Below are 16091 nucleotides of genomic sequence, written 5' to 3'. Positions count from 1 at the left end.
TTTAACTACCTAACACAATCTGAAAATAGCGTTTGCAAATTAATTTGAACCCTTTCCCAAATATAACGATTTTGTCTAGTTGTTGACCTAATTAATAATGAATCAATAATGCCATGACATTTTACATTGGATTGTGCTGTTAGTTATGCAGTAGGAATAGTTAATGCATTATGCTAATTCTTTCCTCTCCCCCTTTAATTCTGGCAGTTGTGGACTTAATCTATTGGCGTGATATCAAGAAGACTGGATTGGTGTTTGGTGCGAGCCTGTTCTTACTGCTGTCTATGACAATCTTCAGCATTGTCAGTGTAATTGCATACCTTGCCCTGGCACTGCTTTCAGTTACCATTAGTTTCAGAATATACAGGGGTATTCTGCAAGCAGTGCAGAAGTCTGATGACGGTCACCCATTCAAGTAAGTATAACTTGTGCCTGGATTGTATATTGGCATATTAACCTATGTGAATAGTGATTGAGTGTGGGAAGAAATTGAGAAGATATTCTCACCATAAGTGCTTCTCTACACAACATGTATATGACCCAGTACCTAATGCCTATATTTTGTGTCAGTAGAAGATTACATAGTTTCTGCATTTTTTTAATAGGCATTTGTTTTGCAATACTTTTGCTTGAGTAACATTCACTCTGATATATTTTGGACCAACAGTTTTGCAAGGCTCATTTCTAATCCTAGGTTACATTGATGGAAGGCATCATAATTAATAAAAATAAAGGCGAAGGATAATTTTCATATGTTAAGATAGTGAGTTCATTGCTGTGTTCCAGTTTGTTAGCAAAACCCTATTTAGTTATGTGGTGTCACTATTTTTCTAGAGCGTGCTTGGAGACAGATGTTGCTGTGTCTGATGAACTAGTGCACAAATATAGTGATATTGGGCTAGGCCATATCAACCGTGTGATTACTGAATTAAGACGATTGTTCCTTGTTGAAGACCTGGTGGATTCTCTGAAGGCAAGTATTTATTTCATTTTAAGTTCTTGTTTAATAAAACATTGCAAATCTATGATTTGAAATTTTAGGTGTATGAGTATTTAGGTTGGTGAGTTTCATAAATGATTTACATCGGACAAATGTCTAAGGTCTTTCACCAAAGCAAAATTTGACAAAAATGAAATCTGACTGACTTGAAATAATGGGAGGAGTGAATAGAAGCTTGATTATGGAGTGGGTTTTAGGGATGGTTAAGGAGATGAATTTCAGTTCTAATTCAAGTTAAAATGGCATAATGGTTTGAGTACTACGCCATGTGGAACAGTTGATCTCCAATGTCAACATTCTTCATTTACAACTGCAGAATGTGATCTTCCCATTCAGCTAGAATATATTCCTATGATACATAATGTACAAGTATGCATAATTAAAAGAACGAAGACCACCCTATCGTCAGTCTATCCATTTTGCAAGGAGCTGACATTTCGAATCCCGATGACAGCTTTGACAAAAGGTCATGTGGACTCAATGTTAGCTCTTTTCTCTCTCCATACAGATGCTGCCAGACCTGCTGAGATTTTCCAACATTTTCTCTTTTTGGTTTCGGATTCCAGCATCTGCAGTAATTTGCTTTTATCAGTTTGCAAGATTGATGAATAGTCTGGTCTCTGGTTACACTCTTCCAAAAAGAATGGGAAGTTATTTGTATTCCAATGTCAGCATTGTTGATAAAGCCCTGGACCAGAAGATTTCCTGGATTGCCTCTAGGCAGGTCATCCAGTTGTACCCAATTAGTGTGTGTGTGTGATCTTCAAGCCCGGATTCTAGATAGGTTGATGGCACATTACAATGTTCTCGGGTTCTTGCCAAGAACAACTCTTGACATGAAGACCATTTACCTAGATCTTTTAGTGTGGAGTTCACCTCTTAACTTTGAGATGATTGATTAAGGCTCGTCAATCAGTGAAACCCACTCCATTGTTTTTTTATGAACACCATGCAAATAGGCTCTTAACAACTACTGAACCAGACGCCATCTCTGCACAATGTTCTCCAACCCTGAGAATGTCTTGTTGGAGTGTGCCACAGACTTTGTTCGACTTCAGTTGAAAACAGCCATTGATCCTGAAGACTTAAAAATATTCACTATAAACAAATTCATCTGAAATGTTCCAATTATTCCTGTTCTCTAAACAATGTTTAATGGCCCTCATGTAGACATTCTGGTAGAAAACATGGTGCTGCATTATACAAGTTCAACTTTAACAACTGTAGTGCTTCTAGAATAACTTGAAATTCAAGCCTAATTTCCAGTCTTTTGTTGCTATTTTACTAGCTGTGTTAGATCTTTACAGTTGGAAGCTTTTTAATATATACAAATTCAAAATATTCAATTCAGAGTATACACAAAATGATGGCAAATTCCTCCAAATAAGCTATCAGCATAAATTGATAGCTTAAAAGGAATGGTTACTATTTTTAGAAAAACAGATGAGAACTTTGTGGTAACTATTTCACTTGGGAATGTAGATCTTAACCATAATTTTTTTAAAGCAATGTCATCATGACTGAAAATTGTGATTTATTTGCTGCATAAAAGTTTCACAATTTTATGACTCAGAACTTGTATCATTTACGTGCCAGTGTGCCAAACAAAGATGTTCTAGTCAAAGTACAACGTGCACTAAGACTTCCAATTTATATTACTATCCATACAGATTTGCAAGTTGTGCCATTTACATTTTGCACAACTTGCACTATGATTGGCATTGCAGAGCAAGCATTAACAATAGACAGCTTTACTGTACTAAAGGGATGAGTATCAGAAATTTAAAATGAACTCCTAATTAAAATTCAATTGTCAGTGAATGGAGAAATTGAGACCCGTTTTTGGTGCCCAGTGTTATGCTACTGGCACTTGAATAGTCTTTGAACATACTGTTGTCCCATCAATTTTCTGTTCACCATAAGTGACTGTGGCTTCTGCCACCCATACCACTGATGCCCCTGCACAAGATCATCAATAATGCCTTTTGAATGTTGAACCAGATGTGATCTCACCTAAGGTGCTGTACAGCTGCAACAATACTTCCCAATTTTTATGTTCAATTTCCCCATGCGACAAGTGGCAACATTCCATTTGAAACATAGAAAAACTACAGCACAATACAGGCCCTTCAGCCCACAAAGTTGTGCCGAACATGTCCCTACCGTAGCGATTACTAGGCTTACCTATAATCCTCTATCTTACTAAGTTCCATGTACTTATCTAAAAGTCTCTTAAAAGACCCTATCGAATCCGCCTCCACCACCGTTGCCAGCAACCCATTCCACGCACCCACCACCCTCCTGAGTGAAAAACTTACCCCGACATCTCCTCTGTACCTACTCCCCAGCATCTTAAACCTGTGTCCTCTTGTGGCTACCATTTCAGCCCTGGGAAAAAGCCTCTGACTATCCACTCGATCAATACCTCTCAACATCTTATACACCTCTATCAGGTCACCCCTTATTCTTCGTCTCTCCAAGGAGAAAAGGCCGAGCTCACTCAACCTATCCTCATAAGGCATGCTCCCCAACCCAGGCAATATCCTTGTAAATCTCCTCTGCACCTTTCTATGGCTTCCACATCCTTCCTGTAATGAAGCGACCAGAACTGAGCACAGTACTCCAAGTGGGGTCTGACCAGGGTCTTGTATAGCTGCAACATTATCTCACGACTCTTAAACTCAATTCCTCGATTGATGAAGGCCAGTACACCACACGCCGCCTTAACCACAGCTTCAACCTGCACAGCTGCTTTGAGCGTCCTATGAACTCGGACCCCAAGATCCTTCTAATCTTTCACTCCTCTGCCAAGAGTCCTACCATTAATATTATATTCCACCATCCTATTTGACCTGCCAAAATGAACCACCTCGCACTTATCTGGGTTGAACTCCATCTGCCACTTCTCCGCCCGGTCTGGCATCCTATCAATGTCTCACTGCAACTTCTGACATCCCTCCACACTATCCACAACACCTCCAACCTTTGTCATCAGCAAACTTGCCAACCCATCCCTCCACTTCCTCATCCAGGTCATTTATAAAAATCACAGAGTAAGGGTCCCAGAACAGATCCCTGGGGCACTCTACTGGTGACCGACATCAATGCAGAATATGACCCATCTATAACCACTCTTTGCCTTCTGTGGGCAAGCCAGTTCTGGATCCACAAAGCAATGTCCCCTTGGATCCCATGCCCCCTCATTTTCTCAATAAGCCTTGCATGAGGCACCTTATCAAATGCCTTGCTGAAGTCCATATATACTACATCTACTGCTCGCTCCTCATCAATGTGTTTAGTCACATCCTCAAATTCAATCAGGCTCGTAAGGCGTGATCTGCCTTTGACAAAGCCATGCTGACTATTCTTAATCATATTATACCTCTCCAACTGTTCATAAATCCTGCCTCTCAGGATCTTCTCCATCAACTTACCAACCACTGAGGTTAGACTCACTGGTCTATAATTTCCAGGGCTATCTCTACTGCCTTTCTTGAATAAAGGAACAACATCCGCAATGCTCCAATCCTCCGGAACCCCTCCCGTCTCCATTGATGCAAAGATCATTGCCAGAGACTCAACAATCTCCTCCCTCGCCTCCCACAGTAGCCTGGGGTACATCTCATCCGGTCCCGGCGACTTATCTAACTTGATGCTTTTCAAAAGCTCCAACACATCCTCTTTCTTAATATCTACATGCTCAAGCTTGCTAATCATTTGCTGTCCATTCATGCTAACCTTTTGAGATTCATGTACCAGGACATCCAGATTCTTCTGTACTGCAGAGTTTTGCAGGTGTTCTCCATTTAAATAATCTGCTCTATTTTCCTCCCAACTGGACAAGTTTGCATTTTCCTATATTATATTCTATCTATTTTTGCCCACTCGCTTAACCAATCTATCCCTTTGCAGGCTCTTCACGTCCTCTTGACAATTTACTTTCCTATATATCTTTGTGTCATCAGCAAATTTAGCTACCATATATTCAGTCTCTTCATCCAAGTCCTTGATTATGGGTTATAAATAGTTGAGGCCACAGCACTGATCTCTGTGACACTCCACTGGCTGCAGCTACTGAATCTGAAAATGAACTATTCATCCCTACTCTCTGCTTCCTGTTGGTTAACCAATCCTTTATGCATGCTAAAAAGTTGCTATCTATCTATCCATCTTCAATATTCACATCAGCGACATTGTCATTGCATGGTTCCACTCCTTGTCAATATGCATAATACACGCATTCATCAGTATCATATTCTTCTTTCAGTTCAGGCACATCCTCAGAATCTAAACTGCCTCGTGGGTCTATTGGCCCCGCCCATGTTCACTTATTAAATTCCTCATCTTGCCATCATTTATAGACATGCAATCTGCTTTCATGGGTATGTTAATAACCACATTCTCTCTTAATTCCGTCCACAACTTAGATCTGTTTCAAGTCTACCAGACTGCCTTGTTTTATATTACAAGGCAGAATTGAACATTGAGGAATAACACTGACTCAAACCCTTCCATCGTTAGTGATTACAGTTATTGGCTTTAGACCGGTTCAACTATTTTGCTCAAAACTTTCACATTCTACTATCAGGACACATTGCTTTTATCTTAGCAACTTGGTCCTGGTACATGCTCTTATCCATGCCATTATCACTATTAAATTGACTCAAACACGCAAGTCATTCAAAGCTCTAGTACATAAATCATATCCTGCACGTGGTTTCACTTGTCTGTTATCCTGCTTTGCTCATGTCTTATGCCTGTGAATTTGTGAAGAAGATGGACTACAGGGGATGGCCTTTTGTGCTTTCTGTGCAGTTGGGCTGACTCAGCATGTCTCTGCAGAGTCACTAAGATGCAAAGAACCTTTTCCAAGTGTTGGAGTGCCACCCCTCCATTTTAGTTAACGACTTGGATTAATATCTGATAGGCTTGCCAACCTCATGAAGGTGGAAATGCAAATAAAAGACACTCAGAAGTTATTAATAACTGTTGATGCAGCTATCAAAACCGTCCCCATTGTGTGGCAATTGCTTGTCTCTTCAAACTATTTGTGTGGATATTGGGAACATTGATACTGTGATCATATAACAAAACTTGCTCACGATAGGAAATCCCTTATTAATTCACAAGATCAGCCCCAAGATGTCAGTCTGGGACCAAGAACACAATTTCACCACAGGTAGTAGAGCTATTTGTGTGGATTATAACTTCACCACAGGTGCTCAACTACATCTTCAACTGGGAAAAAAAGGCAGAAACCTACAGTTGCTTTGAGTAAACCACTGAGCTAATTGCCAGAAACTTCCACCCTCCATTATCTTGAGTGAACCGAGAGAGTTCTCAGACCTGTAATGTTTGCAACTACCACCTCGAGGACTGAGAAGTGACTTTTTTTATTCTTGGATTACTTAAGTGCAGATTGTGTCTTTTTGTAGCTATATTTTCTTGTGTGAGTGGGTGAGTTTGTGCTGTTGCGTTTAAATATCAGATGTTGAGAAAATAAACAATTCCTTTAATTTAAACTTAAAGCCTGTGTGGTCTGTTCATCACTCAATGTTGGAATACTTCTAATGAAACGTGTCTTGTTGTGGTTAGTTGAAAGGTGGAAAAAGTGAGGAAATCACCCCACATTTCTCCCCTATTTGTAATACCCCCACTCTGGCATCTCATCCTCTCCCATTGGATTGAATTTCGGATCTTTCATACCTGTAAATCCATCCAGACCTTATATTTGAGCCCACATCTGCAGTCATCCACAGCCTTGTGTGTCTTCCTTTTGTTGCCAAAATGTTGCGTAATAAGGTTCAAGTACAGTGAGTGATGTCTTGCTCATTTTAAATTTATTAATTGAATGCAATTAACTACATTTGGATTTCCAATTAGTCACCTGGCCAATGCATTAGCCAACTTTGGTTTAGACAAATTTTTAAAAATTACTTTGTTCAACGTTGAATTGTAAAGTCTGATGGCTTTAATATTGCATTCATTTTTTAAAAAATAAAACCATGTGTGACTTGCCCTGTCTAATTTGTCACTATGTGACTTGTATCATCTGATTGATACCACTCTGTAATTTCACCAGCTAACCAAGTATATATTGAATTCTTTAAAAAGGACATTTTAAAGACAAGAAAATGCATTGACTTGTGACTGCTGCAAGTCACCTGACATCTGGTATTGCAAGTTAACCAGCTCCTACAAAGTTCCAATGTGAAATACAGTTTGGCCATGCCCAGCTACCCTCATGAAATTTCACAGCTGAAGATGTCAAGAACTACTTTCAAAAGGGTTGACTAAAAAATGTGCAAGACTTAAATTTATATTTCCATAAGACTATCTCTCCAGCGGAGACAGTCTGGTAGAACAATAGTTATTTGAAAGCTATTTCTCTATTTCATCAAGGTCGATAATGGTGCATTCAGGGAGATGATGGCTGGAATCTTATCATCCCCAGCCATCAAAAAAGCAACCGTCTGTTCAGACAACAGATAAACTCCTGAAACCGTTATGGGGGGGGGAAGAGAGGTCATGTGACTGAAGAACCATTTAAAAATCCCTTTAACATGCACACAAGCTGCTAAAGACAGAAATGGCTGGTAGTCTGGAAAAGCTACCAGTGAAGCAGTGACAAGCTCGCTTCTCTTTCGCTCTCAAATGAAGACACTATCTCTCTCCTAGAATAAGTGCATTGCTCGGTTTGAGAAGCCAACTCTATCCAAAACCTTTCAGTGAAGCAAAATCTTACAATACCTTCTGTATTTGACTGCACCCAAGAAACTAGCTAACCGAAATTGGCTGCAATGTTTTAAAATCTACGCCTCAATGATAATGAAAGGTTGACCAGAGGGGATCCAGTTCGTCTTTTCTCACCAAAAGTTATTGAAATTACTATTTTTGCGAGACCAATGTGGCTTAACATGTCTGTCCTGCATTGAATTGTGTACAATGTTGTGCATATGCCATTTATGTCTTATGAAAAGAGCCTTTAATGATTAAAATTGAATTTCATCTTTGATATATTCAACTTTACATTTTACACTTTGACTTGATCTGGCTTTTGTTGGATGCTATGTCATTGTTTTATCCGTTCTTTCTCTTCAGATTTCTAAAAGTAGCTTAAAATGAAATGTAGGAATTATAATTGGTTGCATGATAGTTATGTTCTGGGGAACTTTGGGTAAGCTATGGAAATAACTTTCACAGTGCTTTTGTTTATACACCTTGAAGATTTGAAGCAATTTCAAATGTTAACAAAACTGGAATGAAATCAAATGATTTGGCAAGTAGGATAACTTGAGAATAGTTCAAGAATCCTGCCTATTTTCTGTGGTGAGAGGTTAAGTTCCAGCAGATGGTATTTGTATATGAAATCTTGCACTACTTAACTAATGTTGAAAAAGGCATGTATTTGGGGCAGCAGATAAGATATTGAAATAATTGACCTTGTTAAATATTTGGAAGATTGCCATTTATAGCATCAATCAAGAGCTCTAACAAGTTTTAATCCCATTAAATCATAACTGGGCGATGGTATACCTCGGGGGTAAATTAGTTTAAAATCCATAATTTGCTGTTATTTTTCATTTATAAAATGACATCTATTCAAATTGATTTAAGAAAAGTGAAAACTCTTTATGGAGTAAAATGTAACCTTAGTTGAGTGCCAGGGTCCTGGGATGAAACTAGAGTTTGTATTCTGTAAACACGTAATTGTAATTGGTGCTGTTTCATTGATGGAGGGGCTATGGCATTCACTCAACTTGTGGTTAGGGAGGAGTCCACTTTAACGCTTGGATTTAAAAGGACCATTTCAAATTTGCCAATGAGATAAAAATAGACCTGTCTTAGTATAAAGAATTGAATTAAAATTCTGCTCCTAGCACATTGGGATTATTTTATTTGGGCTGGTCAATTGCGATATAGGCCGGTTTCCCATGACTTCAGATGTTTTGAACCATTTAAATGTGCTTTTTAAAAAAAGCTTCTGGTGTGCTATTGGGTGCTAGGAAAGTAGGGGTTGCGATTTCTGATGTAGATGTAGAAGCATGTTGAATCAGCTTCTTACAATGGCACCAGGATTTCCTGTTGGTAACAAAGTGTCGAAGTTGGACACTTTAATGCTGAAATGAGGCAGGAGGTTAGCAGTGTTTGTCGGACAGGCTGGAGAGCACCAATTCCTGTTGCTATTTTGTGCCTGATGCATAGAATTTCAGATTTTAAGTTTTATAAATGTTACTTTCTAATTTAATTTTTAATAGTTTGAGAGCTTTAGGGTCTAGTATTAGTGACATTTGTTCATTTCCTGAATAAATTATTTACCTAGTGTTATCTTAGTATAGAACCGTGCTTTATTATGACAAGTACAGATCAACCTTTGGTGATATGCACTGTCAAATCCTTTTGAATTCCTTGTAAAACATTGTCTCAACTGATTAACTCATGTCAATTATGTAGTTATTGCATTTAATCTTGAAGGACTGCCCAATATGTTATATTATGTGCACTGTTGCACTCCGGCAATTCATTGTTGCAATCTGATCTAAACCAGACTTCCAATGTGAAATGAGGGTGGCACATTGGTTAGCACTGCTGCTTCACAGTGCCAGGGACCCGGGTTCGATTCTGGCCTTGGTTGACTGTGTGGAGTTTGCACGTTCTCCTGTGTCTGTGTGGGTTTCCTCCGGGTGCTCTAGTTTCCTCCAGAGTCCAGAGATGTGCAGATACATATTGACACTTGTTTTGGATTTTGTTATTTTAAAATGTCTGATATTGCAATGGGAGCTTTTTGAGTTATATCTCGATTTATTTTCCTGCCATAGTTTTCAGTACTGATGTGGCTGCTCACGTATGTTGGTGCCTTGTTTAATGGGCTGACCCTGCTGATAATAGGTAAGTCTTTATTTGTACTTTGAGTTGTATTTTCTATTCTTCTGTACATTACAGATGTTACTATTTATTTACATTAACTTATCACATCAAATTTAATGTTTGCATTTGTATTTTGACCAAGTATGTGTATGTTTATGAAAATACATTAGCTGGAAACTTGACACAACTTTTTATTCAATATTGTTTGAGAACTTGCTTAGTAGAGTTTCCTGTAGGTCTAGGTTGCATCTAGTTGGGCCATTTATCTAAATTATTTTCAATTACTCGCACTAACTTTCAGATTTTCAAATTTGATCGGAACATTTTTGGCTCCCTTTCCAGTTTGTTTTTGTAAAATCTAATATGCTATTTTGCCCATCCAGCTCAGCCTTCTGTCTTTAATTTAGATTTTGATTTAGATGCAATCACTGAAATGCCTCCAAGCCAGCCTATTCTGATACAACGTTGAAAATTCTGTTTCTAGGTCAGAAATATGAATAATTCAAATAAATCAGCTATACCAGATGTTTGAAATTTCAGTAACATTCTTCTAAAACCTAAAAAATAATTTTGTTTAAATCCTTGAAAGCAATAAAATCTCAAGGGGCCAAGTTGAAAGCCAAGAAGCAAATAGCAGACAGCTTGTAAAGAACTGAGTGATGCTCCTCAAAGTATCTGAAATTTATTCAATGCATTACCCTAGGGTTGCAACCTTTTTACTTTATTAGAGTTGGGCTAAATGCTGGTGGTCTTGTGGTGCAGTGGTAGCATTCTTGCCTCTGAGCTCGAAGCTCTGGGTTCAAGTCCCACAGTAAGAAGATCATGCGTATCGACTCAGACCCAGTCCAACGCCGACATCTCCATTTCGAGTCCCTCTCCAGGACTTGATGGCTGAGGATAGGCTGCAACATGAATGCACTAACAGGTTGTGTATCAATCTGCAAATCCTTCCAAGATACATCAATGGCACCTAATAAAAATGGGAGAGGTTCCTGGTCACCCATGTGATGAAAAGAAAATTGGAGCCACTGCCATCACGATTCATATTGCTGGATGACTTCATGCAGGGATGTACTTCTGAGGCTTTACAAAGCACTGGTTAGGCCCCATTTGGAGTACTGTGAGCAATTTTGGGCCCCACACCTCAGGAAGGACATACTGGCACTGGAGCGGGTCCAGCGGAGATTCACACGGATGATCCCAGGAATGGTAGGCCTGACATACGATGAACGTCTGAGGATCGTGGGATTATATTCATTGGAGTTTAGGAGGTTGAGGGGAGATCTGATAGAAACTTACAAGATAATGAACGGCTTAGATAGGATGGACGTAGGGAAGTTGTTTCCATTAACAGGGGAGACTAGGACGCGGGGGCACAGCCTTAGAATAAAAGGGAGTCACTTTAGAACAGAGATGAGGAGAAATTTCTTCAGCCAGAGAGTGGTGGGTCTGTGGAATTCATTGCCACAGAGGGCTGTGGAGGCCAAGACGTTGAGCGTCTTCAAGACAGAAATTGATAAATTCTTGATTTCTCGAGGAATTAAGGGCTATGGGGAGAGAGCGGGTAAATGGAGTTGAAATCAACCATGATTGAATGGTGGAGTGGACTCGATGGGCCGAATGGCCTTACTTCCGCTCCTATGTCTTATGGTCTTATGGTCTTATGCATGTAGAAGTGCATGATCACTCCTCATTAAAGAAGCAGTTCCTGAGATTGTTTTCTGTACTTTCAGTTGTGCCTTAACTGGAAGTAGTACTTCAGATTAAACTTTTTATTTTGCAATCTACTATTTTGTTTTAAAATCTATTTAGTAGTTTAACTTAAAAATTGAATTAGGAGATATAGACTGGACATCTTCAAGGTTTCCATATCATTTGAAGGTTGAAAGGTCCAGATATTTCAAACTTCTCAATCCTCCATTCCAACTTCTGACAGGAATCTGCCCAAGTTGTTCTCTGCGCACCTTTCTTGGCTTGGATAAACCTCATGACTTTTGATAAGAATTCAAAGTACTATTCAAGATGGCACCTGGCCAAAGCATTATGCAGCATCAGTATGATTGCCTTCGATTTGATGATCTGAATTAGCAGGAACTTTACCACAATTGCTACTGTGGTCCGTCCATCTGTGCCAAATCACTTTGTCTCTTCTAGCAAGTTCAACATAACTTCACATCTTTATTAATACCTGGTCTTCATCTCTTTGAATTTTAACAGCCATTTGCAAATGTTTTATCCAGTTCTTTTTACAATTCCTTACCGTTTTTTCCGACTCCTACCCTTTCACTTTTATAGTCTGCTTAGTCTCCCCAAAGTAGAGGAGACTGCATTGGGAGCAGTGAATACAGTAGACGAAATTGAAGGAGGTGTAAATGTTACGTTTCACCGAAAAGGAGGGTTTTTGTCCTTGAACACTGAAGGAGATGGTAAAGGGGCACGTGTTGCACCTTCTGCCATTGCAGAGGAAGGGAATAAGGAGTTGGGTGTGAACATAGAACAGTACAGCACAGAACAGGCCCTTCGGCCCACGATGTTGTGCCGAGCTTTATCTGAAACCAGATCAAGCTATCCCACTCCCTATCATCCTGGTGTGCTGCATGTGCCTATCCAATAACCGCTTAAATGTTCCTAAAGTGTCTGACTCCACTATCACTGCAGGCAGTCCATTCCACACCCCAACCACTCTCTGCGTAAAGAACCTACCTCTGATATCCTTCCTATATCTCCCACCATGAACCCTATAGTAATGCCCCCTTGTAATAGCTCCATCCACCCGAGGAAATAGTCTTTGAACGTTCACTCTATCTATCCCCTTCATCATTTTATAAACCTCTATTAAGTCTCCCCTCAACCTCCTCCGCTCCAGAGAGAACAGCCCTAGCTCCCTCAACCTTTCCTCATAAGACCTACCCTCCAAACCAGGCAGCATCCTGGTAAATCTCCTCTGCACTCTTTCCAGCGCTTCCACATCCTCCTTATAGTGAGGTGACCAGAACTGCAAATGCGGTCTCACCAAGGTCCTGTACAGTTGCAGCATAACCCCACGGCTCTTAAACTCTAACCCCCTGTTAATAAAAACTAACACACTATAGGCCTTCTTCACAGCTCTATCCACTTGAGTGACAACCTTTAGAGATCTGTGGATATGAACCCCAAGATCTCTCTGTTCCTCCACAGTCTTCAGAACCCTACCTTTGACCCTGTAATCCACATTTAAATTAGTCCTACCAAAATGAATCACCTCACATTTATCAGGGTTAAACTCCATTTGCCATTTTTCAGCCCAGCTTTGCATCCTATCTATGTCTCTTTGCAGCCTACAACAGCCCTCCACCTCATCCACTACTCCACCAATCTTGGTGTCATCAGCAAATTTACTGATCCACCCTTCAGGCCCCTCCTCTAAGTCATTAATAAAAATCATAAAGCGCAGAGGACCAAGCACTGACCCCTGTGGCACTCCGCTAGCAACCTGCCTCCGATCCGAAAATTTTCCATCCACCACCACCCTCTATCTTCGATCAGACAGCCAGTTAGCTATCCAATCGGCCAACTTTCCCTCTATCCCACACCTCACTTTCATCATAAGCCGACCATGGGGGACCTTATCAAACGCCTTACTAAAATCCATGTATATGACATCAACTGCCCTACCTTCATCAACACACTTACCTCCTCAAAAAATTCTATCAAATTTGTGAGGCACGACTGGCCCTTCACGAATCCGTGCTGACTATCCCGGATTAATCCGCATCTTTCTAAATGGTCATAAATCCCATCCCTAAGGACCTTTTCCATCAATTTACCAACCACCGAAGTAAGACTAATTACCAGGGTCATTTCTATTCCCTTTCTTAAACAGAGGAACAACATTCGCCACTCTCCAGTCCTCTGGCACCATCCCCGTGGACAGTGAGGACCCAAAGATCAAAGCCAAAGGCTCTGCAATCTCATCCCTTGCCTCCCAAAGAATCCTAGGATATATTTCATCAGGCCCAGGGGACTTATCGACCTTCAGTTTATTCAAAACTGCCAGGACATCCTCCCTCCGAACATCTATTTCCTCCAGCCTATTAGCCTGTAACACCTTCTCTTCCTCAAAAACATGGCCCCTCTCCTTGGTGAACACTGAAGAAAAGTATTCATTCATCACCTCGCCTATCTCTACTGACTCCATACACAAGTTCCCACTACTGTCCTTGACCGGCCCTAACCTCACCCTGGTCATTCTTTTATTCCTCACATAAGAGTAAAAAGCCTTGGGGTTTTCCTTGATCCGACCCGCCAAGGACTTCTCATGTCCCCTCCTAGCTCTCCTAAGCCCCTTTTTCAGCTCGTTCCTTGCTAACTTGTAACCCTCAATCGAGCCATCTGAACCTTGTTTCCTCATCCCTACATAAGGTTCCCTCTTCCTTTTCACAAGACATTCCACCTCTTTCGTGAACCATGGTTCCCTCACTCGGCCATTTCCTCCCTGCCTGACAGGGACATGCCTATCAAGGACACCCAGTATTTTTTCCTTGAAAAAGTTCCACTTTTCATTAGCGCCTTTCCCTGACAGTTTCTGTTCCCAACTTATGCCCCCTAATTCTTGCCTAATCGCATCATAATTACCTCTTCCCCCAATTGTAAACCTTGCCCTGCCGTACGGCCCTATCCCTCTCCATTGCAATAACAGAAAGACACTGAATTGTGGTCACTATCTCCAAAGTGCTGTCCCACAACCAAATCTAACACTTGGCCCGGTTCATTTCCTAGTACCAAATCCAATGTGGCCTCACCTCTTGTCAGCCTATTCACATATTGTGTCAGGAAACCCTCCTGCACACGCTGCACAAAAACTGCCCCATCTGAACTATTTGACCTACAAAGGTTCCCATCAATATTTGGAAAGTTAAAGTCCCCCATGACAACTACCCTGTGACCCCCACACATATCCATAATCTGCTTAGCAATTTCTTCCTCCACATCTCTCTTACTATTTGGGGGCCTATAGTAAACTCCTAACAACGTGACCACTCCTTTCCTATTTCTAACCTCAGCCCATATTACCTCAGTGTGCAGATCCCCCTCGAAGTGCCTTTCCACAGCCGTTAAACTATCCTTGATTAACAATGCTACTCCTCCACCTCTTTTACCAGCTTCCCTACACTTAGTGAAACATCTATACCCCGGAACGTCCAACAACCATTCCTGTCCTTGTTCTACCCACGTCTCCGTAATGGCCACAACATCGTAGTCCCAAGTACCAATTCACGCCCCAAGTTCATCTACCTTGTTCCAGATGCTCCTTGCATTGAAGTAGACACACTTCAACCCACCTTCCTGTCTACCGGTACCCACCCTTGACCCTGATACCTTCCCCAATACCTCACCACCCTCACTGACTTCTGGACTACAGCTCCTTTTCCCACTCCCCTGACAAATTAGTTTAAACCCCCCTGAAGAGCCATATCAAATTTCCCTCCCAGGATATTGGTGCCCCTCTGGTTCAGGTGCACCCCGTCCTGTTTGTACAGGTCCCACCTTCCCCAGAATGTGTTCCAATTATCCATGTATCTGAAACCCTCCCTCCTACACCATCCCTGCAACCACATGTTTAACTGCACACTCTCCCTGTTCCTCAACTCGCTATCACATGGCACTGGCAACGTATCAGAGATGACCACATGTTTTGTCTTAGCTCTCAGCTTCCAGCCCAGCTCCCGAAATTCCTGTTTTAAATCCCCGTCCCTTCTCTTACCTATGTCGTTGGTACCAATGTGTACCACGACTTGTGACTGTTTTCCCCTCCCCCTTAAGAATCCGGAAAACACTGTCTGAGACGTCACGGACCTTGGCATCCGGTGTGATGGCAGAATGGACCAGGGTGTCACGGAGGGAGCTCAATCTATGGATGTCCAATCCCTCAACACCTCCATCCCCCACCAGGAGGGTATGAGGGCTTCTCTGTTTTTTGCTTGAGCAGAACAATCTCCGTTCTCCTCTATCTGGCTGAACTTGTTCTGTCACTCAGCAACTTCTCCTTTAAGTTGTGTCTCTTCCTGCAAATAAAAGGTGGCCATGGGCACCCACATGTGCCCCAGTGTTGCTTGTCTTTGTTCCAGTTGCTTGTGTCTGCATCCATACTTTTCTCCCCCATTACATTGGTGACTGTATTGGTGCCACTTCTACACTCATCTGGACCTGAAAAAAAATTGGTTTTTTTTTTGCTTCCAATTTC

At 41.1% G+C, this 16091-nt stretch overlaps 1 protein-coding gene across 2 annotated transcripts in view; it reads left to right on the top strand.

Moving 5' to 3' along the window:
- The window catches only part of LOC144504501 (uncharacterized), a 73792-nt gene that overhangs the window by 46003 nt on the left and 11698 nt on the right, over window positions 1-16091 (top strand). For both annotated transcript variants that reach the window (XM_078229868.1, XM_078229867.1), the window contains 3 exons: window positions 208-415; window positions 835-973; window positions 9820-9889. In XM_078229868.1, coding sequence (XP_078085994.1) covers window positions 208-415; window positions 835-973; window positions 9820-9889 — 417 coding nt within the window. The remainder of the gene's footprint in view (window positions 1-207; window positions 416-834; window positions 974-9819; window positions 9890-16091) is intronic.

Source organism: Mustelus asterias, chromosome 15 (assembly GCF_964213995.1).
Source record: "Mustelus asterias chromosome 15, sMusAst1.hap1.1, whole genome shotgun sequence".
Taxonomy (NCBI): domain Eukaryota; kingdom Metazoa; phylum Chordata; class Chondrichthyes; order Carcharhiniformes; family Triakidae; genus Mustelus; species Mustelus asterias.
This window is presented reverse-complemented; position numbering and strand designations above follow the sequence as displayed.